The sequence below is a fragment of the Hippocampus comes genome, unplaced genomic scaffold (assembly GCF_001891065.2).
Source record: "Hippocampus comes isolate QL1 unplaced genomic scaffold, H_comes_QL1_v1.1 scaffold260, whole genome shotgun sequence".
In the NCBI taxonomy this organism is placed as follows: domain Eukaryota; kingdom Metazoa; phylum Chordata; class Actinopteri; order Syngnathiformes; family Syngnathidae; genus Hippocampus; species Hippocampus comes.
The window spans coordinates 1-24,882 of NW_017805378.1; the positions used below are offsets into that span (position 1 = coordinate 1).

Here is a 24,882-nt window from a genome sequence, read left to right on the forward strand (position 1 = left end):
CCATGTATAGTAAGGCGTTTTTAGCCCCCCCCCCCAAAAAACGACCATGTTTAGTAAGCCATTTTTTTCTGAAAAAAACGACCATGTATAGTAAGGCGTTTTGAGCCGAAAAAAACGACCATGTTATAGTAAGGCGTTTTTAGCCGAAAAAAACGACCATGTATATATAGTAAGGCGTTTTTAGCCGAAAAAAACGACCATGTATAATAAGGCGTTATTACAGCCCAAAAAAACGACCATGAAAAGTAAGGCGTTTTTAGCCGAAAAAAAACACCATGTATAGTAAGGCGTTTTTACAGCCCAAAAAAATGACCATCAAGAGTAAGGCGTTTTTACAGCCCAAAAAAACGACCATGTATAGTCAGGCGTTTTTAGCCGAAAAAAACGAACATGTATAGTAAGGCGTTTTTGGATGAAATTTTCATTCTAAAAAAATGACCATGTATAGTAAGGCGTTTTTAGCCCAAAAAAAACGACCATGAATAGTCATGCGTTTTTAGTCGAAAAAAACGACCAAGTAGAACAATAAACGATGATCCCTCAAATGGTTTTGCGCTCAGGTTGACCATACAACTACTGAGTCTCTTGGCCATCTCGCATGGAAAGCGACTTAGCGTCAGCTACCCCAATGTACAAAGCGCTTCCATAATGCTGCAGGAATATCAAATCCAATTGTTAGCATGTCCAATGCAAAATAAGCTTGCGCAGGACAGACCAATCCAAGAAAAAAAACAAAGAACAAAGTTAAACAAACAAAGGGATTTAATGTGGTCGAAGGGGGAATCAGAATCTTTTTCGTTTCAACATTTCCGGTTTCCAGTTCACTGGATGGCTCTCTTCCGTCTGTAAGACACAAAGAAATGCTCTCATAAATCAAAGCCATTACGTATGAGAGAAGACGGTTTCCATAGCAACGGCATGTCGAAGCCTGAGATGAACTGAAATGCTGTCGACTTAACTGGTCGAACAAAGGGGTTAGCCTTGCCCATTTCCGACGCAAAAAAAAAAACCCCATCTCAGAAGTGAGAAATGTCGCTCGTGGCTTTGAAAAAGCATTTGCCAGCGCAGCTCATCTTACCATTCTCATCATCAACAGCGTAAAAAGTACCGTGAACGCAAACCGAAACAATCCATACGTACAGCGGTGTCATCCTCTTTGTACACTTTGACCGTCTTGTCCGCTTCGGCCGTGATCAGACGACTTTCCGAGTTGTCGAACGTGCAGGCGAAGATGCCCGACTCGCTATCCAGGGAGCCGGGCTGCACGGCGGCGTGGATCCGCTGGAAGTTGTAGCCGGTCCTCCAGTCCCACATGTGGATGGTCCCGTTGTCGGCTAGACGCGGACACAAGACAGACAAGTGAGCGTGAGGGCGCATCTCGCGACACGGGCTCTCAGCGCTAAACAACCGGGCGGGATCAATACCTCCGGAGACGAGAACGCCGTCGGAGTTGACGGCCAGGGTGTTGATGATGGCGTTGTGCCCCGAGAGGTTCTGGATGAATTTGCCATCGGGGAACATCCACTCTTTGATGTTGTCGGCAGAGCCAGAGGAAAACGTGTACCTGGCGGACACAAGAAACACTTCATGTTGACGCAAGGACGGCGCGGAGCGCGATTGGCTAAACGCTTTCGGTTTCAGGCCGAGTGACTTACTGTCGGGGATGCAGTACGACGCTCCTGACGGACTTCTTGTGGTTTGTCAGCGTCGCTCTGGTTTTGCCGGCAATCAAGTCCCATAACCTGATGGTTGAGTCATGGCTCCCTGCGGGAGGTCACATCAAATTTAGCAGGGCTAACATCTGTGGGTTCGTAGGATTACCTCAGTCGGCTGTTTCTCCAACATTGTCGTACCGGTAATGACTTGCGGCTCTGCAGCTTGGCACTTGACCGTGGCCACCGTGTTGGTATGCCCGGTGAGCGTGTGCGCGTTCGCTTTGGACCTGATGTCCCACACCTAAAATAGGAGGAAAAACGTCGTCGACGCATATGTCGCAAGCATGATCACGAGAGGGCGGCGGCGGCGGAGGAGCACATTACCCTGGCCGTGGCGTCTCTGCTGCACGTCACCAGCACGTCGATGGTGGGGTGCAGATCCAGGCCGTAGACGGCGCTCAGGTGGCCGTGGTAGTGGCGGATCACCTGTCGGGTGGGCCGCAGTTACATTCTGACCACGAAGCGCCAGATTGCGAGGGAACGCTGGGCGTCGACCCACCTTGTTGTACTCCAAATCCCAGCACTTGACTTGCTTGTCCTCGCCGCAGGAGAACAGGTAGGGGCTGCGACTGCTGACCGCCACGCCGCGCACCGTGCTGATGTGTCCGGTGAGCGACAGCTTCAGCTTCCCGCTCGCCAGGTCCCAGATCTGTCCAGGCAAAACCGGCACATTTATTGCCTCCGTCCCAAAAAGGGACATTTGCACCCACACATATTTGTGCCCGGTGATTCTCATATTGACAGTTTTTTTTTTTCAATATTAAAAAAATACATCACCTTTATGGTTCTATCAGCCGAGCCGGTGACAAACCACTGATTGCCGGGCTCCACGGCGATGGAGCGCACCCAGCCGAGGTGACCGCTGATGACCTGCCGCATCATCAACACACGTTGATAACGGTTGGATAAAAACCTGAATGAGCGCATTGGTCCCGTGGGAGGCAGTCACCCGAAAGAGTTTCCATGGCGGGTGCCACTGAGGCTTGGGCATGGTGGGGGCTCGCCTCATGAGCGCAGATGTCCTGGTGCCGCCACTTTCCATGAGTGACTACAAAAAACAAAACACACAAAAAAAAAAAAAAAAAAAAAGCCAAAATACTTTAAAAGGGAGACGGACGGGCGACGGCGTGCCAAAGAAATTCCAATCCACCTCGGGACATACCAACGCGGTCGAAGGTGGGTGAGATCGCTCAGTTGCCCCGGCGTGCCGATGGATCTCCGGAACGCTGGCGGCGGTGCGGCTGGCATCTTGGCTGCAAGGCAGCAGATTTGATGACAAATGATTCATCTGTAGGGCTGATCCATGAACTGAAAATTGCGATGGCTGATTCTGTGTCTTCCGTAGCTCAACGCACATACCGGCTGACCTGCACCGCGTCCACTAACAACGCGGTTGCTCACAGTTAGTTGCCAACTTGGGGAATATTTTAAAGCTTCGTGCATAGAATACGTAGTGTTGTGGGAAAAAGTAAGTGCTGTGACTCCCATTATTTAACGATAAAATACGTGATGGGTAACAGCATGTCATTAAGTTAATAAATAACTAAATGCTCAGTTTTGTCTCTGGTGTGTTTTTTTCCTCTCTATTTCTTAATATCAAAATTAGTTTATGCAATGTTCTTAAAACCGAATTAAGAAAATTATATATTAACCTCACTGAAAAAAAAAAAGTATTTCTTTCCGAGCAAGCGCTAGCTAGCTGTAGCAAGTATTAGCTAGCGCTGGTGCCGTCGCTAAACGCCGCCAACGGGCATCGTACAAACGCATTGTCAGCTTCATGAATTTTTTTTTTCATGCCCTTAATTGGCGACAGTCTGATAACTGATTTAATTACAAATTTCCGAATAGCAAAATACTGCAGCCTCAGTCATTCTGCTATGCTGGCAATACTAACGCTGGACTCACCTGGCCTGTGATGGCGGCAGCGCCAACGCCATGGAGTGGACGCCGGCCTCGCTGGGGTTCCTGTGTATCTTTGTGTCGGCGGTCAGCGCCACTCCTCATCATTTGAACGGAATTGAGTTTCAGTTAGCCAGAGTTGCAAGACCCGCAATACAACAACATTCATAAAAACAGCGGCGCCTTCACTTCTGAGTTGTGTCTGTTTAGGGTCCAAGCTTATAACGAGGAATGGAACGTTCATGCCGATATTAAAACCGCCATGATATTAAAAGCAGAAAAAAAACATGGATTTTGGGCCCGCTTCAACCGCACACAGCATTGTGAACTACATTGAGCAGGATACTTTGCGCTGCTGAGCCAAGCATATAAAGCTACTTTAGAACTTACCAGGTCCAGAAGGGTAAGCATGTGTTCCAGTGATTGTGTACTCTGGCTCATCAGACACTAGATCAGGGAAAAAGTAAGTCAAGTGCTCATTCAAGAAAATACAAACTATCCTCTAAACGTACAGTGCTTGTTGATCTGCGCTCACCTGGCTGCGCGTAGCCGAGCTGAAGCTGCATGCTGCTGGTGGGCTGAGGGACTCGCTCTTTGACTTCCTTCAAGATGGGCATGTGGAGGACAGCGCCGTAGTCTGCTTTCAATTTCACCGCCATCTTCAGCTTGTGACTGCAGGCGCACAACATGATACCGAAAGCAAAGATGATTCCGAGTGCATTTAGCCAAACTGCATAACAGTTTAAACATTTCTTTCTTTCGTTATGACAAATCAGGGTTTGAACTCCAAATCACCAATGACGATTTGAAATGGGCAGTGGTGTGGTCAATAATTACTCCCTCAAAATTGTCCCACAAAACCTGTGTCAAAAGCCATGGCTACAGTGCAAAGGGCAAAGGTCCATAAGCAAATTCTGTAAAGATTCTCACAAATTTCTTCACGGCCAGTGACGCATGTAATTGGTTACGGCAACACAAGATTGCTTGCCAAATAACTTTTGCAACTAACGTTTATTTTAATAATCGATTACTTGGTGAATTGGATGAATATAGCAATATACACAAACATTACAGTTCAGATTGACAGTGTTGAAAATGTCCAAACAACTGATTAAGATTCACTTATTAGTTTGGTCCCTAACAGAAAATTGGCAGGAAGCTTGAGTACCGTATTATTTTTCAACGTAAAAGTAGACGTCTGCAAAGGTTTTGACAATCAAAATAATAATCGGTTCATCTGATAACTGATTTACGCGTTGCACCTGTAGAAGTTTTATTTTGTAATCGTTTGTTTTGTGTATTCATTTAAACGTGGCTTTTTACCTTTGTTCGTCCAATGGAATGTACTTGGCTTGGTCCGACACAAACATGTCATGAGTCCTCTTGAGCGAGCGAAAGACCAGCGTGTGGACCGAGTGCTTCTGGACGTCCTGTGAACACATAAAACAAGTTGAAATCTTTATCAAAACACAGCAAATATGAAGAGTCCATAAATCGGAAAACGGCGAATAGCGGGCAGCTGATTCTCCCCAGGCATTAGTCGGGTCCCGATTTCTGGACGGGAACGACCTAAAAAAAGTCAATAAAAGTATGAAATGTTCGTCTTACCTCCGTCATTGTCTTAATAAAAAATGTCGTACAAAAGTATCACTGCGCTAAAATCTGAAAAAGGGGGAAAACGAAGTGTATTATTCGAAGGTCCGAGACGTAATATGCACGCTAGATCCAAGCAAGACCACAACAGAACGAGGACCCTTCGTCAACCGGAAGTAATCAGACGCAAAGCACAAGGCTCGGTTTGCTTGAGCGCCATTTAGAGGCAAGGGGTGGCGCTTCACTTCCGTTTTATTTTACTTCACTTTTATTTTACTTCACTTTAACAGCCGCAGCTGTAACAATGTCGTTCTCTTGTACAAAAGACTGAATATAACACATAAAAAAATAAGAAATAAAATAAGATAAGAATTTCAAATTTTTATCCTATCTAACCAAGTCACTTCTAAAGACAACCTCACCATCTTCATTTTGGTATTTTCCAGCTCTGCCTCTTTCTGTCTCTTCACAGCCACTTCAAATCCGTACATTGTACAGTCGAACCTCTTTTCAATGTACCCCGTTGACAACGTTTCCACCCCTATTTGTAATTGACATGTTTATACTGTATTACGTGTTCATGTTGTAACATCTGGTATGTAACCTTATATGATGCTTTTCTATTATTTGCAATAAATTATTCAATGAGAGAAAGTGAAACAAAACGTCATTACCAATTTCAGAAAGGCTAAATTATTGCTAACAGGATCAGGTTTAAAATGATTGACAGAAATGGAACAGACGATTTTTATGGATGTATGCAAAATTGCTTTATTTCCATATTTTTTTCCCCAAACATGTTCATACATTTGTCATGTAATAAATAGACATGAGGAACGGGCTGATTGTTCAGTCCTCTTCCTATACGCTGATTTTTTTTTCATCATCCTCACTTTCTCCACACCGCAAAACAACTTTTCATTTCATAGAATTTACAACACAAAAATGAATACAAAGAAAAGAAAACCAAAGCTTGACACAAGCTGAAATGTGGTGCTACAAGCTCACCGCTCGCATCATATGTTACACAGCTCTCGGAGCTCGGATGGTGTAGCAAATCCTTGGGGGAACAAAAAAATATATATATTCATATCATATTCACAGTTAGCTTATGTACATGTTTGAGACAGGCAAGAGGAATGAAGACGTTTCTACAAGAAACAATCTTTCCAAAAAGGGGGCGATGGAAGGTGACTTCCTGTACACAGTGGACCTTCTTTTTTTTGTTTTTTTCTTCTTGAAATAAACAACTTGTCATTCCATTTACAGATCCCTGAAAATACTTTTTTTTTCAATAGGCAGTCTTATTTTCTAGAAAACATCTTAAAAGTGAGACCCCGTGACGAAGTATAAAAAAAGGTTGCAGATTTTCTGTACAAGTTTACAATATAAACAGAAAGCAAGTCTCCAGTATTGTGACACCGAGCCAATGAGAAGTTGTGTCTGCCTGGCAAAGCGGAAGTGCATTCAACAATTATTTTTCCTTTTTTTGTTGTTGTTGTCGCAGGAACCGTTTGAACACTGACGGAATAATACATGAGAAGCTCACCGATACTGCGAAAGGAGTCAATTAATTCTTAATTGATGTACAGAAGCTTCAAGTTGAGCCTTTAAGTTATTTGGATGTTTCTTTAGCTTTTTTTGTGCAGTGAACATGTAAGTCCTACAAGGGCTATACAAAATAAAAAGATGGTGAAAAATGCTGTATTATTGTGGTCATTACAATAGTTTGAGGTTTTTTTTTTTTGCAGTATTAGCGCTCGTAAGCTGCAGGATCTCTATGCCCATTTCGACAAATACTGTTGAAGAGTACACCGTTGTTATGCCAAAAGTGTCAACTTTTGCCAGTGACATGACACGCAATGGGCATCCTTTTTAAAAAGGCCACATTTGTTTGTTACTATCATAACTCTGGTTGAATTTGGGTGGATTTTTTTTTTTTTTTAAATGATCCCAAAGAGTGTTAAGAGATATCCCGATCCCAGTCACGTTTGTTTTCCCCTGGCAGGGGTCCTTCTCGCTGATCAGTGTTTAAAAAAATAAAAAATAAAATCCTGAAATTTCACCCCAAAGCTTTTCCAAATTGTGTAATTAATCAAGCCAAGAAAACAACGGGGCGAGTGGGGGACCCAAAAGCGGACAAGTCGAATGGATGGAACAGCACCATAAATCGTAAACCATCAAACGTTGGCAGTTTTGCTCAGTTGAGCGTCCCCCGGCAGTTCTCGGCGCCGCACAAGCAAGGGATCTTCTCATCCTCAATGGGGAACTTGTAGTCGTACGTGATCTCCTCGTTGACGTTGATGGGCTGCCGCGAGTAGATGACGATCTTCTTCTGCGACTCTACTGTGATCACCTTCGCGTAACAGTTAGGCTGGGGAGGGTAGTGGGGGGAAATCACACAAGTGAGAAGAAGATGAACGTCAACAACACAATATATCACACTGACATTGTGCAATTTCAAAAGACGGTGGTCCAAAAGTAGGTAGACACTTCTAAAATTAATTTATTCAAGGGATGGATGGAGGTCAGTAAAGTAGAAAGGAAGGAAGAGCGGCCGGTTAGAATGAAGGTGGCGAGGATGGTATGAAAGGAAGGTAGGAAGGACGGGAGGAGGAAGGGAAGTTAAAAAGACAGAATGAATGGAAGGAGAGATATCTGGAGGAGGGGTCAAAAGATGGAAGGAAGGTTCTCGTCCGGGTCAAGGAAGAAATGGAGGAAGGGAGTGAGTGAGTGAGAACGGCGGGATGTAATCTGGCGCTTTGTCGAGGCGCGGCCCTTACGTTGCAGCTGTGGTTGATGAAGCGAGCAAAGTTTCCGCACTTGGTGGCGTCAATGATGGTGTCGTGGTCCACGCGGAACATGTAGCTGCTGCCGATGCCCTCATCCTCGTAACGCTTCTCCCGCATGTCCGCGATCACCTACGGACAAAACCCGAAGGACACCAAAACACACAACTTGATTGTGGGCCAAAAAAACAAAAAGACATCACATTTTTGCTCAAAAGGAACAACTCTCAAAAATACCCAACTTGATTGTCAGGGTATAACTGGATATATGAATATTAAAATGATAACTTGAGTCTTCAACCAAACTTTTACTGAAAGAATTCAAACAAATTTAAAAAATGACTTCGTACCCTGAACCCAAATTTAAAAAAGAAAGGGACTATATGACTAATCTACAAAACATATAGGCCCACAACTTAATTCAGAAAATAAGACCAATCTGAAATTATTTTTTTAAAAATTACAACCTTAAAAAAAAAATGCAACTTTTTAACTTTGGAATACAACTTCACTCTCGCAAAACAATCAAAAATATACACGTCTGATTTAAAAAAAATATGCAACCTAATTTGTAGAAAAGTACAACTTTAATGAGAAAATACAATATAAAGCCTTTCACTTTAAAATACACAAACATTATCTTTTTCACCACTCTCATTTCAAAAATAAAAACTTTTGCCACAAAACTAGCCAACTTTATACTTTATTCTCCTAAAAGTAAGACTAACGGCGAAAATGTTTTACTTCAATCTCCAAATGTACCGTACTTTTGTTATTTTACAAACAGCTGTTGCCATCGTCTCACCTGTCTGATATTTTGTCCCACGTACTCAATGACCATCTCGTCAGCAGCGATGGGCTCCAAAGCGAACAGACCCCAGTCGTGGATGTGCGACTTGCAGAATCGGATTTTCTTCTTACGGAACTGGAAGCGTGCATATTTGTCGGCGACCGTCAGTCAATTTGGTCCCCGGAAAGACAAAGCGGGCGCATGCGTGCTCACCTTCAGCTGGTTGAACTTGAGGAGGTCGCTGTCACACGCGAACGACGACAACAAGCGGCGCTGCTCAGACCGCCGCTCGGATCCCGCCCTGGTGGAGGCGTGCACTTGCGCAGGAATACTCATCCCCTGAGCGAGAAAGAAAGCGATAGAAAACATGCATTTGAGTGTTGTTTGTACAGTTTGCTTGCATGCGTTGCTGCTCCGTGTATGTTCAAGTCAAAGTTGTTTGGAGGGTTCGAATTACCGGAACGTCTAACTCTATGACATTTCACATTATCCTTCTGCATACCCAAGCACGATAATTCGGCTACTAAAAGTCACCCGGGTGTAGAGGTGCAACGATTAATCAACAACTAATTTGTTAGCAAATTAATTGATCATCAAATGACTCTATAATTTTAATTTAGAATAATTAATAATTTGATGATCAATTGTCGTTTAGACACCTTGTTTATAAAGATAGACCGATATGTTCCCGCCCCAGAGCCGATTTGATATCGATTATTCATAGTCAAGGATGGAGGTAATTTGATACTTGGAGCAGTAAAGGGGAAAATCTTTCGAGGTGATTAACAACTACGATCGTTGTTTATGAAATTAATATTTTGATCATCCATTGTTTAAATACTTGTCTTAATCCTCAAAGTGACAAAGTTCCAGCAATTTCAATGCAAACCACATTTCAAGTTTTGGCACATCCAGAGCAACCAGTACATAATGGCAGTCATTTGTGCATTTTTTGGGGGAAATAATGTTCCGTTTTTAACTGTAGTGATGGATTTTTTTTTTGTTTATTCCCAAAGCAGATTTACCAACAAAAGAATCAGACGAAAATTAAAATAATGGTTCGTAGCCTCCCTACCTGAGTGTCAACGGGTGGCTCCTCCGACTGCAGCCGCGTGCTCAGCAGGTACTTGATCTTGTCCTTCTTGTCAATTTTGTAGTAACCTTCGCTTCGGGCACAGCCGGTCATGTGATCCCTCATGCCGTCATCTCGTCTCTTTTTCTTCACTCGCGGGATGTTGGTTTGTGCAGGGCCGTCAAGGGCGGGAACTATTTGGGCTTTGGAGCTCAGGGAACCAAAAGGTTCTCCGTTGCTGCAAACAGAGGGCGCTGCGAACTCATAAAATTACAGAACTCCGCGAAATATACTATTATGGTATTTGGAAAAACGTGACTTCAAAATTTAGCTGTATAAAATATATTCTAGCGAAATTACGACAGAATGTCCAAAAGTTTTCGATGTTTGAGGTCGATGCGAGGATGTAAGACCAATGCTTGGCGGTCACGCAAAAAAGGATATGCGGATGATTAACCCAAAGCGTGTCGTTGAGCCAGTCGTTGCCGTTGTCCTGCTGCAGCATCTCGTCGTAGGTGACCTGCAGGAGCCGGATGTCCTCCTCGTCGATGCCCTCATTCCAAATGTCGTACAAGATGGTCATCTCCTCAAAGTCACTGCGTCTGGAGAAGTAAGCTCGAGGCGGCGTGGTGACAGGGGATAGGCTGTCCAGCAGAAGCTCCTCCCAACCTCGCCGCGCCCGCCGCGGCGGCTTTATGACCACGGGCGTATCCTCTTCGTAGGAAAGGAAGCCATCTTCCGTTTCGGGCAGCAGAGTCGTCTGAGGTTGCGCTGCCCCAAAGTCGGGGCTCGGGCCATCAGGGGACTTGGCGGAGATTTTCCGCGCATCGACGTCTCGCAAAGGAGTCGAGTCAGGTGACAGCTCAGAAGACTCTGAGAGGAGGGTAATCTTTTTCCCTTTGCGTCGCGCGGGTTTGCGCTTGGACGTGACGCTGTCTGATTCTTCGGATCTCACGTCTCCGGAGAGGCTGGCCGGATGCTCCGTACCTGTTAATGAGGCTTGGTTAGGTAAGGCGCTGACGGGGGGCTCCTTAAACACGGGACGTTCGTCCAGGCTCTCGGAGGAGACCTTCCGATTAAGTGCGGAGGGGTCAGGGAAGACAGGGGTGAAAGTTAAGTCTCGCCCCGGAGTGCGAGGGACTCCGGCGCTGAGGACAGGAGACTGAGCAGGGTAAGAGAAAGGGCTACCGGGAATATGCGGAGAGCTGAGCATCAGGCTGCTGCTCCCCGTGAGCGGAGCGTCACTACCTGGGGTGTTAGGCAACGTGTCCGTGCTCTGGGACTTGCCCAGAAGGCGGGCTCGTTCCGCCAAGTCTCGGCCAGGCGTCCGGGGAATGTCTTCGTCCGTGGGCTGACGAGCCCATTGGGAGGGATCTGAGGGCGGGTGGAGGATGGAGCGACCTTCTACTGTGGGGCGAGGCGGGAGAGGGAGGTGCATTAAGGAGGCGGAAGCGGACGGGGGCGCGAGGCCTTGGGAATGGAGGTGGGGCGGGGCTAATCCACCTGACATCGTGGCCGCTCCCTCGGGCTCCGCTTTACCTTTGGCTTTGCTCTCCTGATCGCTGTCGGAAGGAAGGGCGCCCGTTGGCGTGGGCGGCCGCAAGTTCTCCCGAGGTTCTGACTTCACAGTGCCGCTTTCATCGCCGCTGACGTCTTCTTTGGCTGCAAAATCACAAGCATTGTCCCCTTGAACATACACAAAAGGCCACATCGGAACTGGATAAATATAAGAAATATTCTAAGACTGTCGATAATTAAAATGCTCCAGGTAAAACAAAAGAGCGAGCCATCATATTTCCTCTGTGCCAAATGCAATTATTGGTTGAGAGATCCTACCTGGAACAAGTTTGGGCGACGGTGGCTTCACTTCCTCCGTTAGCGCCTCCTCGGGACTTGGAGGTCTGAATTTCGGTTTGCTGCTCAGCTCTTCCGTAACATCCCTGATCGGGACTGGAGAAGGACTGGGTGGCCTGGAGTCCGTCTCTCCCTCTTCATCCGATGATGAAGATGACGACGACGAAGAGGATGAGGAGGTCCTGGGTGCTTTGCCCGCATCGTTGTCTTCCATCTCCACCTCGGAGACCTCGTCTTCCGAGCTCAACTCGTACTCGGAGGAATCCGAGCTGGCCGATGAGGAGTCCGAGCTGCTCTTGGATGACGCGGAACTCTCCGACTCTGCGGGAGATGACGTCGTGAGATGCCAAACTGCAGCGGACGTCAAGACGCAAACGTGTCATTCTCAGGCAAATAACGTACCGTCGTCAGAAGAATCTGAGGATGCACTCTCACTGGACGACTCTCTGTCAGCGTCCTCATCAACACTCTGCCAAAACAAATTACAGGGGGTCAGCAAAGTCTCTTTACAATTTGAAAAGAAATCTATCTATCCCTCTATCCATCAGGGGTGCAATAAAAAAAAAATGCTTTTAATCATACATAATAGAAATTTCACTGTACTTTGCTCGGTGATAGCCTTTCAGTGGGCGCCGTCCCGTCGGGTTCCTCCTCTCGGTCGCACAGCGACTCCTCCTTCTCCGATGTGTCCGCATCCTCCTCGCCCTCGCTGTCTAAGTCAATTGGGCGCGAGTGTCTCCGCTTGGTCGAAATGCCGTCACCGTCCATTTTGGAGTCGTCCGATGGGAGCTCCGTCAGATCCCGATCGCGCTCTACCCGAGATAAATGGTAAGTCATGATCCACATTTTTAAATCGTATTATTTCAAAATAATTTACCTGTTATTTCAGAATATAATTTAGTTTCGATTTCATTGTGTACAAAACAAAAAATAATTCAGTCAGATGGCCCAGGTTATTCATAAATGAGGTTACAAAGTTTAATGTGTATATGAAAGATGAATAAGACTTTGAATCATCTAATTCACATTTTCAAATCACATTGTGATTTGATCAAAATGTATATTATATTTAAGTTGCTTGTTTAATTTACCATGTTTTTTTTCTTTATTTAAAAATTTTTACATGTATAGAGGAAACTGAAGTTGAAAAGATTATTCTTCACTTTGCAATTTCAGGAATAAAATGTTAGCCAAGGCCAACGAATATTACAAGACACTTGAAAATGTAAATGCTCAGTGGGGAAGCGCGTTGCCTTTACCTTCATCTTCCAGCTCGTCATCCACAGGAGTCGAGGGCCGCACTCGTTTGTTCTCCCCTGCGGTGATGGCCTCTGGTGGGTCTTTCCTTTTCACCTGAGTGCCACATTCCAACGCTTAACACCAAACGCTGCGGACGAGGTTAGCAATAAGAATAGAAAAGAAAACAAGCTTTTGCTACCTTAAAGGAGGGCAAGCGGATGGCTCCTCGCAAGCCGATTCCGAGCCCCATGCCTTCGTAACCCAGACCCTCGCCTTTGTTCCAGTTCTCAAGGAGACTTGAACCGATGGTCTCTTTCGGTTTAGGTCGCTCCTCTTCCTTACCCTCCGCACCTTTGATTGGAGTCAAGGATGCCTGGCACGAGAACATTTGGAATTTGAACATTTTGGGGGGGCAAAGCTCCACAAAATGAATCATGCAGGAAATTAAAATACAATTCTGCAAATTGCCCAGAGCTGATTTCAGCAACCGCCAAAGGACCATGTGTCTTGCTTTTTTTCTTAGGCTTGCTAATGTTCCACATTCTATTGCAATTCATTACGCAACCTCTTTTAATGGGGTTCTACAGTATACAGTAGGGAAGGTGCAAACAGGAGAAACAGCAGGTATTTATTTATTTATTTATTTTAATTGTTGTGACTTGAATATATCTTGACTTTAATTTATACCAATTTATTGTCTAGCTGTTCATTTAAGTTATATTCAAAGCTTTGTTTTGACAGTAAGTCAAAGTTGTGTTTATTAATCGCGATGGCAGCATCAGTCAAAATAATTGTGATATTTTTTTCCCCATAATTCCATTGCAGGGATGATACAATACAGATGAACAAAAGCATATTTGAAAGCGCTAAAAAGCAACTTACCTTTGCCGAGCGTTCCTTCTTCTCCCACCACTCATCAAAGGCCCTAAAAGCCACCACTTCCACCATTTTGCGATTAAGGTCCCTCTTCATGATGGCCTTCAGTTCTTTGACGATGACCTGCAGCACACCTTCGACGGTGGCTTTGTGGGGGTCCTCCTTCTTTGTCTCATATCCAGGAGGGGGAACCGTCGGGTTGAACTTGGGCATGCTGGGATGTTGCCACTGTTGCCCTGGCGCCCCCGCACCACTGGCGTGTGTGCCGCCCATGGAGAGATGTTGGTACGGTGCGGCGAACTGCCCGGAGGCGGCGCTGTCCAAGAAATGCGGGTAAGGATAAGGGCCACGCGTTTGCGCCATGCGGCTCAGCATCTGCTGCTGCATCTGGAAGGACATGGGAACTGTGCTCCACTGTTGCCACTGCGAACAGTTCATCAGCTCCATTTGGACCATCGGGATCATGCCGGGTGCGTAGTGAGCCATGTGGGGCAGCAGGTGCGGGTGCACGGCGGGATGAGCGGCCAGGTGAGTCGGATGCCCCGGCACGGCGCCAAGGTGGTGGTGGGGCATGGCGAACCCAGCCTGGTGGGCCAGGTGGGAGAAGCCGGGCGGAGGGAGCGCCAGGGTTTGGATGGGGGACACGGCGGAGTTGACGACAATGCCTTTGCTACAGTCGCCGCCGGCGATTGGCGTGCCAGGCATCTCGTCGTCAGAGATCTCCATGTCTTCTCCGGACGAATGATGACTCTGGGGTGGGGGGAATGGAAAAGATGGCATCTCAAACGGGGCTTTCACCATCACAGTGCGGTGAGAGATCATCACAATAAACTATCTTGGTCCGAAAACATAGAAAAGATCATCCAAAGAATAGACGACTGTGAATATTGTCCTGTGTGTTGTTGATCAGTTTGTGTTATGTAGCAGTTGTTTTGACGATCTCTAATGAGCATGGTGACCAAGATTAGTTTACTTAGCCCATCTATGGCCTCTTTCATTACATGTTAATTATGCTAGTACACAGTTGTGATCATATCGTTCTTCTGTAAACTTCAAGTGGGAGTGACAAACAGCTTGAAGCAAGAACGTGTCGACTCTCGTTTGAACTGGACAAGCGAAAGCACTCTTATCGGTTCTTCAAAAAGGATGTCATACGATAGGCTCCCATTTCTTGACAACATGAAGCGTGACAGTGCTACACAAATGATGTGTTTGCATTGTAATAACTGAAATGTGAGAACACCTACAGCGGCACAGCCAATCCTGCCTGCCAGGATGAGAGCAAAAGCAGGAAGTGTGCCACTGAATGGGGCCAACAGCCAAACTTGTGTTTTCCTCTTTTTTCCTGCAGTAGTAGTAGTATTAGAAAGAGGAAACCAGCCTAGCTTTAAGTGGAGACTAGAAAGCCCTTTGAGCGAGCACCGTGTTACACTTACTCGTCCACACACCACATGTAATAATGTAAACACAGCTTTGTTTTGTTGTGAAACCCAAGATTCCTTTACGAGAAACAACAAAGTGTGAAACAAAAAGGAAAGCTTTCGATGAGAACTCGAAACTCGACCTCACTTCCTGCGCTCTGGTTAACAGCTGTGCTGAAACATCGCTAACACACGACCTCCGTCTACTGGAGCGCATCTGACAGATTCACCGCAACTGAATTCTTGTCATTATAAAGGTGGTGCTTACCGTCTCGATTTTTTCTGTTGCCGTGTGTGCTCGAGAATGTTCCTCATTGACTTTGCTGTTGCTCTCGTGGTCGAGGGGAGAGCTGTTCTTCTTGACCAGCGAGGCCGTTACGGGGATAGGCTCGTCATCCGAGTCCGAGTCCGGCAGCGGCGTGGGACTGATGTCCTCCAAGCCTGTGCTACACGGTCGGGAGTTTGGTGCTCCACCGCCCAGGTACGGCGGTATCGGGGAGAGCTGCGAGGACGAGGAGGAAATGGGACTCCCTTCCATTCGCACCTCAGTGTCCGAGTCTCGCTCCGCCAGGAAAGGCAGTTTAGTCCTTTTCTCCTTGAGCAACATCTCAATACGTGAGTCCAGGCTATTGCGCTCAGGGTCAGCGGCGGGCGAGCCGGGTGACGGACAGTGTTCGGGCGTCTTGGGAGGAGGCGTGCTAGGATGGGGTGCCGGTTCCGGCGGAGGCTCGGGGGCGGGAGGGGTTTCCGGTCTATCCTTCAAAGGCAAAAGGTCAGTGGGTGCGGCCAGAGGCGGCTGAGGGGGTCGCTGGCACTCGCCCTCCCTTTGGGACGGGTGATGAAATGTTGGTTCCGACGGGGGGAAAGCGGGAGGCAAGGGAGTCTGGTAGGGCGAGAAAGCAGACTTGAAGTTGGGCGTAGCAGGGGGAGGTGCCGTATAGGAGAAAGAGGGGGGCGTAGGTGGAGGTTCAGGGGGAGTGAGGTGATGCTGCTTAAAGGGCGCTTGCTCAGATGTGGTGTTGCGGTACATATTGCTGCGGTACTGAGGCCTCTCCGGTCTGCGATTGTAAGCATCCTGGAACTTGCTCTCGTGTCTCCGCGACTTGTAGCCTCCGGAACTCTCCACACGGCTGGTGCCGGACTGGTACGCGGGGGTGGACTGGCGACTGGAGTAGCTGGAGTCTTGTGAGAAGGGGGTGCCCACTTGGCGTGGCGTTCCCTGGGACTGGGGCGTGTCCTGCCTCAGGCTGGAGTAGCCCGTCTCCAGGGACAGCGGTGTGGTAGAGGTGCTGCCGCTCGGCGGGATCGAGCCTGCCGCAGCCGACAAGTTGCTCTCCGACAACCTGCGGATGGGCTCGCATGCCTATGGAAGGGACAATCAATATGTCAAATATTTCAAGAACAGGCACATTTGATCCAGGGCACAGCACTGAACCCAGAAATGCTCACAAAAGAAAAAGGTTCATCTCAATAAAATAGGACATCACAAAAAAGTTCATTCCATGTTGTTCAGTTCAAAGAGTGAAACTCTTGGATTACACAGTTTAACATTTCAGGGGTTTTAGGAGCCAAATTTTAAAAGAAACAGTAAGGACGATCTCATTTTCTTCTTTATTTATGTACTTAGTCTATACGAGTTTTCAATTTAACTAGTCAAATAAGTTACGTTTTATTTGATTATTCTAAATGTTGTGGATTCTAATGTAAACATCCTCAATGTCAACTTTAAAGTGTGCATGCTGACCTCAAGTTTCATGCTGCAACAGGTAACTAAGAGTCTTCTTACCAGTAAAGCTTCAGCCAGGCTACGAGGGGAAACTTCTCTCGCTTCCTCCCCACCAACAGGCAGCGTCCGCGGCGTGTAGCTTCCATTCATCAGGAGCTGGAAGTACCTAATGCGATTTTCACCTGAGGAGCAGTTGACACGGGGGATGTGAGGCCGGGTTCATAAATACACCTTTGTTACAATTTGTTTGGAAGTGTTCAAACTATGCTAACAGCTGAGCACCAAACTCAACATAATGTGGAGGCACTGAAAAGACTTGAAAGCAAGTATGGATTTTGGAACCAATATTGAATATTTATGACTGCCTGTTTATTATTGATGATTGTTTTACACTGCAAAGCAACTCTGAAAGGATCCAAAACAAAAATTGCCCGAAACAAAATTGGGTTCATCATTGAATATCCCCTTGAGAAATGATGAGTACAAAGACTAAAACGTTTTTTAAATGACACTTCAAGAACAGACGGTTTGACATTTCAAATGATAAAGCACTGAGTTGTATCCATACATTTAACTACTTTTGTAATTCTGTCCTTGCTCAATACTATTTAAAAATGAATATGCTACTCCTTGGGGCCCCTAGTGTTTGCAAGGCACTACACAGATTTTCCTTCTGCCTTTGGGCAGCTCTGGATCAAATGTTATATCAGGTATACTTGCTTAAATTAAACAAATCCAACACAAGCTTGTCTTGACAAATACAACAGAGCCCAGGCTGAAACTGTTCAGTGTTTTTTTTTCCCTTCACTCATATCGAAGTGCACTTTATCTTTGGTTGATTCACTTCAAAGTAACACGAAAGAAGTTCAATAATGGAACACTTATAAACCACCACAGAATGCTATTTCTTTAAAAAATACATGTGACAGCTGAAAAGCTGAAGCTAAACTATATTGCTGTGGAATTAATTTAAGTGGCAAAACGGAAATAGTGAGACTTGAATTTGGAATGGTTTACCTCAGTCGATAAATGTGGGAGGAGGTTGTAAATATGCAAACTCTTAATTATGTAATTTTGTCATAATTGGGGATTTTAGGGAACAGAAATACAGTGGTGACAGATGCGCAATGTTTGAACAAGGGAAAAAAAAAATGAGGCTTCAAGCCATCGATTCCTGACAGTGTTGGACTTTCTTTGGGCAAGACGCTGAACCCTAAACTTCCCCCAGTTTGACATTGTAAGCTGTTCTCAAATGCCTCACCGAGTTAACAAAGGAAATTATCATTATGAAAACAAAGAGAATTACACATTAAAGTCCACTAGCTAATTGCTAAAGTGCAATGCAAAACCCCATTGAGGGGCGAACGAAACTAGCATAAATGTTGTGGTATTCGAACCTTTGAAGCAACAGTAATTTCGGCACAGAAACAACAGATGCAGAGAGGCAATATAACATTTGTCTACCCCGTGAAAACCGACTAAGAATCAGTTTACTGAGCAGCTGGGACCGTTTTCTTGTGTATGTACTGATCCCTAGTGGCCAACGTGCGAACACCAGGAGTCGCACAACAAATTAGAACATCAAATCATGATATACAAACTGTTGATTTATAATCTAATTAGGTTACTGCTGTACGTTTTTATAAAATGCAATGCTTTAGTGTGATTTTTCTTCTTAAAAACACATTACAAACATTGTTGTTAGTGCTTTTTTGAAGGGGGGGGGGTTCTGCTGCAAATTAATGGCATTCCGTTCATTTAAATTGGGAATTTGGCCACCGAATGAATTAAACACACAAGGCAAAACTGTAGTTTCTACAATGTTCTAAATGAGCTGAAGCCTATAAAATGATTCAAAACTGTCAAATTGAACCTCACATTTCAAGTAAATGTTGAATCTACCGACAAATGACAGCAGAGTTGATTTGTAGTGGGTGGGGGTGTATTCAGGTCTTTTAGCGTTTGTTTACAGGCTGAAATTAGGCTCACTGGGGAGTAGATGGCGCCCTCAGCCAGGGGCTTGTGGGAGCAGGGATTACATTCAATGAAATTCAATTAGCCCTCAGTTCCCAAGCAATGCAGATGATCACGTGACAGCTGTCGCCCCAAGTAAGACAGACATCACAAGTGAAGACACGGCAGCTACTGGATATGTTTACCTTTGGGGTCCAGCTCCACATGGATGATGTTTCCCATCACGGACGTGTTGTGCAGCATCTGCACGGCCACCTTGGCGGCTTTGACACTCTCGAAGACCACCTTGGCAATCCCAAGGTGCTTCTTATTCTTGGGGTTGTAAAGGATCTCCACCTCCTCGATGTCACCAAACTTCTTGCACATGTCCGTCAGGAAGCCCTCACGTATGTTGTCGTTCAAACGTGCGAACGTCACCTCCTTCGGGGGCACGGGGCCAATGTAATACTCATCGATCTTGGTTGGGGGGGGGGGCTGGGAACCCCATTGAGGGGCGAACGAAACTAGCATAAATGTTGTGGTATTCGAACCTTTGAAGCAACAGTAATTTCGGCACAGAAACAACAGATGCAGAGAGGCAATATAACATTTGTCTACCCCGTGAAAACCGACTAAGAATCAGTTTACTGAGCAGCTGGGACCGTTTTCTTGTGTATGTACTGATCCCTAGTGGCCAACGTGCGAACACCAGGAGTCGCACAACAAATTAGAACATCAAATCATGATATACAAACTGTTGATTTATAATCTAATTAGGTTACTGCTGTACGTTTTTATAAAATGCAATGCTTTAGTGTGATTTTTCTTCTTAAAAACACATTACAAACATTGTTGTTAGTGCTTTTTTGAAGGGGGGGGGGTTCTGCTGCAAATTAATGGCATTCCGTTCATTTAAATTGGGAATTTGGCCACCGAATGAATTAAACACACAAGGCAAAACTGTAGTTTCTACAATGTTCTAAATGAGCTGAAGCCTATAAAATGATTCAAAACTGTCAAATTGAACCTCACATTTCAAGTAAATGTTGAATCTACCGACAAATGACAGCAGAGTTGATTTGTAGTGGGTGGGGGTGTATTCAGGTCTTTTAGCGTTTGTTTACAGGCTGAAATTAGGCTCACTGGGGAGTAGATGGCGCCCTCAGCCAGGGGCTTGTGGGAGCAGGGATTACATTCAATGAAATTCAATTAGCCCTCAGTTCCCAAGCAATGCAGATGATCACGTGACAGCTGTCGCCCCAAGTAAGACAGACATCACAAGTGAAGACACGGCAGCTACTGGATATGTTTACCTTTGGGGTCCAGCTCCACATGGATGATGTTTCCCATCACGGACGTGTTGTGCAGCATCTGCACGGCCACCTTGGCGGCTTTGACACTCTCGAAGACCACCTTGGCAATCCCAAGGTGCTTCTTATTCTTGGGGTTGTAAAGGATCTCCACCTCCTCGATGTCACCAAACTTCTTGCACATGTCCGTCAGGAAGCCCTCACGTATGTTGTCGTTCAAACGTGCGAACGTCACCTCCTTCGGGGGCACGGGGCCAATGTAATACTCATCGATCTTGGTTGGGGGGGGGGGATTGGAAAGGGGATTTTTAGGGGAATCATGAAGTGAGACAGGGGTTGTCTTTACAAAGCCCACAAATGCAGCTAATATGTAGTAGTAATAAACATTTGTTCAACTGATAAGTATAGCATGCCCCTCAGAGCACTTTAGTGTAGTCCACGCATGCAACAGTTGTCCGAGACTCCCTACAAATGCTGCCAAAATGAAATAAACATTTGCTCAATTGATAGTTGAGAAAGGATTCACAAATAAGATAGTCCCCCACTCTTAACACAGCACAACAATTGTCACAGAAAGCTGAAAGATGAGCAGGGCTGTGTGTCTCTAACTTATGACAGCTAATATACATTTTCCTACCCCAAGGAAAATACTTGCTGTGAAGATTACCTTAAACTTGGGCACCGGTAGGTCCGTTTCTTTGTATTTGGTCCATAGGCGACCGATCCTCGGGTCTCGGACGCTGTCCACCGGTGGCATCCCCGGGTTCTGCGGAGGAGGCGGGAGCACATTGCTGACATCCACCTAAGTACTTTCTCACTCCGACGACAAGTAAACAAAGTAACGCAAAGTAGCTTGTGCTTTGAGACAACGGCGATGATGGAGGCTGAGTCCGGGAGAGAGTGCGCTCCGTTGTGGAGCTCGCCTCCTCGGGTACTCTCACCGGCGGCGGTCCACTTACGGGCATGTTGAAAGCATGTCCATCGTAGCGAAACAGCTTGTGCGATCCCTTCTTGAGTGCCGGGTCGATGATCAGCTTGAAACTTCTCCAGTGGTGACTCCGCTTCTCCGCCGAGCCGGGGTGACCGTCCGTGCCGTTGGCCAACGCTGAAAGCACACACACGGGAAGGCAAAGCCGAGCTAACGTGAGGCATCGGTGGCGGCTAAAGCACAGACGCTCGCTCGCTCCCGTTACCACCAGTTACCCACCACCAGCACCTTCCTCGTCCGCGACACTTCTACCAAAACGTTCCACATGCGTGACTTTGTGGTGCTCCGCAAGACAATTGACAGAAAGGTGGAGAAGAGAGGGGGAAGCTTACTTGAACTCTGCTTTCTGCCATGGTCCTCGCACAATTTGTTTCTCTCCCCCGGCTTGGACATGATTCGCCCCGATCGAGGGATTCTTTCTTGTTGAATCGGTGAGATAAATGGGGAATCGCTTTTCGCCCCGCTCACATTACATGATTTCGCTGGGTGAAGGGTGTAAGTGGCTCCTTTTTGAGCGAGAGCCCGCACATATTGTGTGGCTGCTGCTCGTGTCTGTGCTGCTGTGTGGAGCTTTGGCAGGGTACGGTAGCTTCTTTCTGTCTGTCTCTCCCACAATACACCGCTTAGCTTAGCTTAGTTTAGCTGAGGCTTTGGCTGCACGTCGAAACGACGGGCGCACTTTCGCCACGACAACTACCAGCTGTTCGTGGAATAAAGACAAAGGCGTCGTATAACGTGATAGGCTAAGAACGCCCCGTTAAAAAAGATATACGGTGCACGTGTACGTAACTTATTTTTGAAAATGTTTCTATATTTTTCCGTGTCGGGTTGACTGTCTCAACACGCTTGTGACGAATCTGCCTCGACTCGCATTGACCAAACAAGACAAACGTTCGATAAAAACTCGTTAGAATCGCAACCGAAATGTGAGTAACATCCAACGGCTATTTTTAATAAAGCAACAATAATCTAAATATGAGTATATATTTTAAATACAAGAGGGATTCGAGCTGGTAGCCGCATCACAGCAAATAAATACTGTAGTGTCTTTTCCCATCGCGAACGTCACCTGACGCCGTGTTTACGTTTAATTTAAACATTATGTTACTTGCTTTTGGTTGGTTTTAGGGCAAGCAGAGAGTTTTGTTTGACACTGCCTGCCAAACCTCATCAGAATCGCCAATGTAATGTGAATACATACACATGGTAGCCCTTGATGTAAGAAAACAAATGTGATTTTAAAACAACAGATTTGAGCTGGTGCCTTTTAAATTCACGAGTGAATGAATTTACGTGACTTGAGAATGATTTTCCTTAATTTTAGTGTCTATGCTAACTCAATATTTGGCTTGGATATGAATCATTTTACTGTAATAATTAGAGTAACTGGTTTAAGAATTTTGCTTAATTTCCTTCACAGAATTACTAAACTAAAAACATCTACCTGTCCTTCTATCAATCCATTCAGTGGACATCGAATGTCTACTCATCTCTGTTTGAATTTTGCCATTTGAATTTTTTGCCATGTAAAAAAAGACACCCTAAACGGGAGTTAGCACACACCTGCCATCATTTGAACTGCTGCAGTTCAACTCCAAATAAAGTCCCACTGCTCACATTTTTGTCTTTTCTGATTTTTTTCCCTGCTAACTTGCAGAACCAGGAAGGTGTTTTTGCTAGCACTGACTGCTAATTGGAACTGTTCATAACTAAATCCAACTGGTCTATGGTCCCAGTTCTCGCTGAAAAAAACAGCACCACGGCATGACGTTGCCAGTGCCATGCTATGCTTCACTTTAGGTTCAGTGTCCTTTTGGTGATGAGCGGCATTGCAAAGTTTGACTAGACCGTAACATATTTTACCACATATGTTTGGGAGGTTTCAAGTTTTTTTTTCTTTGTCAAGTATGATTCCTGTTTATCCACCTTACCGAACAGCCGAGACATATGATTACAGGTTGTTGCCACACATTAAACAGGCAGCATTTGCAGAAATCCTGCAGCACCTTCAATGTTACTGTTACCCTCTTGGCTCGCCCACCTGACATCTATTGCATTTGACATAATTTTTGTTGTTGGTTGGTTTTTTGGGTAAGAATGGAGTTTTGTTCATATTGCATGCCTTTTTTTCAGTGCTCAAGCAAACCACAAAAAATCTGAATGAAAATAATCAAGTAGCACTTCACAGAAAGACAATAACGACCTCATTGTTTTTCAACAAGAAAAATACTACGAGTATTCTCATGCAAAACAGATTTCTTTCTTGTAGCTGATGCCTCAAAAATGCACCACTCACGGTAAACACAAGAGAGTACTTTGCTCCTCACGACGTGACTCTGTGTTTGTATTTAGTTTTACAGCATTTTATTTATTTATTTTAACATTATTTTTTTAGGGCAAGCAAATGGTTCTGGTTGACATTGCCTGCTGTTTTTTTCTCCCCAGCGCTTGGGCAATTGGCTGGTTAACAGCAGGCAGCCTGGCCAGCCAATCAGCGTGCAGCTGAAAGAGGCGCTGTCTGCTATTAGAGGGAGGCACAAGAAGTCCTTCAACACACAGCAGAGAGAGGGGGCCTGAAAGCTCTCTCTCAGCAGCCATTTTCCTAAAAAAACACAGGGACTTCATGGCCTACATGGGTTTCCTTTGTTCCAAAAAGGGATCTTACACTTGATTTCCTCACCTCTCATGGACTATGATAAGATCCTATGATTGCTTCCTTTGAAAGGGACTGAGAAGAAGGAAGAGAATGTACTGGATGTAATTACCCTGTGAACATTTTCAGCCTTTTTTCCTCTGCTTGGAATCATCCATCTTTGTCTTAAGCCAGGCCACGTGGCACACCCAAATAATACTAGTTTTCTCTTTTTGAAATACATGTAAATAAACTGCTTTATGACTTTGAAGAGGGGCAGGAAAACAGTTTAAATATCTAAATGTGTAGTTGAGGCCTTGAATGAGTAGCCATGAGTAAGTCCAATTTTCTGATAATCTACCCTGTTTGTAATGTGAATAAGGCATGCACGTTATTGCTCATTAAACTATTCTTGTCCTAAAACCAAGTAAGCTTTTGTAGCGTCATTAGTCAATATGCTAGCCTCTACATGAATGCCAACGGTGGACATTGGTGGCCTTATGATGTTGGTGACAATTTCACCATTTAATTCAGCACCCAACTGTTTTGATTAATGTCTGAACATTTTCTCCCAAAACAGAAACTGATGGGATTTTGGAGGCTGCTCTGCGTAGGATTGCTTTGTGATGCTCCCCATGGCCATTTAAAACAACCAAATGACCTTGCGGCAAGGGCACATTTAATTTCCCCAAACAGGTCTACTCGTCCCAAGCCAGAGAAGAAGGGACCACGCTTGAAGATATTTACCTCAAATGCAGTGAGCAGGCCTACATGACACAAGTGCAGGAGGAACGATTTCAGCTCCATCTTCGGATCCTCCAACAATGTCATTAATAAGGGATGGGGAAACGTCTCCTGAAAAGGAAGGAATCCATTAGCACGAAAGACGGAGCTCTTTCAAAAAGAAAAAAGATCAAATGAAATCATGAGTGCTTCTTGCCAGTGCCTCCCACCCTTCGAATAACGCATCTTCAACCATCATCTGTTTGGGCAATATGCAAACCATCTCTCTCTCTCCTTGAAGA

At 45.5% G+C, this 24,882-nt stretch overlaps 2 protein-coding genes across 6 annotated transcripts; both read right to left on the reverse strand.

Annotated features, from left to right (window-relative positions):
- Positions 1–746: 746 nt before the first annotated feature.
- plrg1 (pleiotropic regulator 1) lies at positions 747–5,394 on the reverse strand. The gene is made up of 15 exons (XM_019872232.1): positions 5,223–5,394; positions 4,938–5,044; positions 4,150–4,286; positions 4,005–4,061; positions 3,621–3,714; positions 2,878–2,968; positions 2,665–2,763; positions 2,493–2,585; positions 2,215–2,364; positions 2,040–2,141; positions 1,854–1,956; positions 1,656–1,764; positions 1,425–1,564; positions 1,141–1,334; positions 747–843 (listed from the first exon to the last, which is right to left on the reverse strand). Exons 1-15 carry the CDS (start codon positions 5,229–5,231, stop codon positions 784–786), a joined length of 1,545 nt encoding a protein of 514 aa, XP_019727791.1. The 5' UTR covers positions 5,232–5,394; the 3' UTR covers positions 747–783.
- A 685-nt stretch (positions 5,395–6,079) lies between these two features.
- Positions 6,080–24,711, reverse strand: setd1ba (SET domain containing 1B, histone lysine methyltransferase a). Of its 5 annotated transcripts, none has more exons than XM_019872167.1 (19): positions 21,558–22,699; positions 21,197–21,342; positions 20,905–21,003; positions 20,241–20,511; positions 17,035–17,156; positions 15,517–16,611; positions 13,834–14,577; positions 13,151–13,324; positions 12,972–13,065; positions 12,316–12,524; positions 12,115–12,181; positions 11,695–12,033; positions 11,398–11,520; positions 10,303–11,262; positions 9,862–10,028; positions 9,000–9,125; positions 8,802–8,921; positions 7,991–8,128; positions 6,080–7,581 (listed from the first exon to the last, which is right to left on the reverse strand). In XM_019872167.1, the coding sequence occupies exons 1-19, from the start codon at positions 21,616–21,618 to the stop codon at positions 7,408–7,410; spliced, it is 5,229 nt and encodes a 1,742-aa protein (XP_019727726.1). In that variant the 5' UTR covers positions 21,619–22,699; the 3' UTR covers positions 6,080–7,407. The 5 variants fall into 5 exon arrangements, with proteins under 5 accessions (XP_019727726.1, XP_019727725.1, XP_019727728.1 ...); XM_019872166.1 differs by having other exon boundaries at positions 10,303–11,265; positions 21,558–22,698; XM_019872169.1 differs by having other exon boundaries at positions 10,303–10,845; positions 11,107–11,520; positions 21,558–22,697.
- Between the last annotated feature and the right edge of the window lie 171 nt (positions 24,712–24,882).

What these genes read in the sequence shown, in the direction of transcription:
- plrg1 (XM_019872232.1), bottom strand. An exon ending in TGCTTACCCTTCTGGACCTG is followed by an intron (nt 3,715 to 4,004) that starts GTAAGTTCTAAA and finishes TCAAATGATGAG; the next exon opens with GAGTGGCGCTGACCGCCGAC. An exon ending in ACCCACCTTCGACCGCGTTG is followed by an intron (nt 2,764 to 2,877) that starts GTATGTCCCGAG and finishes TGTTTTTTGTAG; the next exon opens with TCACTCATGGAAAGTGGCGG.
- setd1ba (XM_019872165.1), bottom strand. Translation starts at nt 21,618, where the DNA reads ATGTCCAAGCCGGGGGAGAGAAACAAATTGTGCGAGGACCATGGCAGA. An exon ending in AGAAGGAACGCTCGGCAAAG is followed by an intron (nt 13,325 to 13,833) that starts GTAAGTTGCTTT and finishes TTCTCGTGCCAG; the next exon opens with GCATCCTTGACTCCAATCAA. An exon ending in GTCGCCCAAACTTGTTCCAG is followed by an intron (nt 11,521 to 11,694) that starts GTAGGATCTCTC and finishes GTGATTTTGCAG; the next exon opens with CCAAAGAAGACGTCAGCGGC.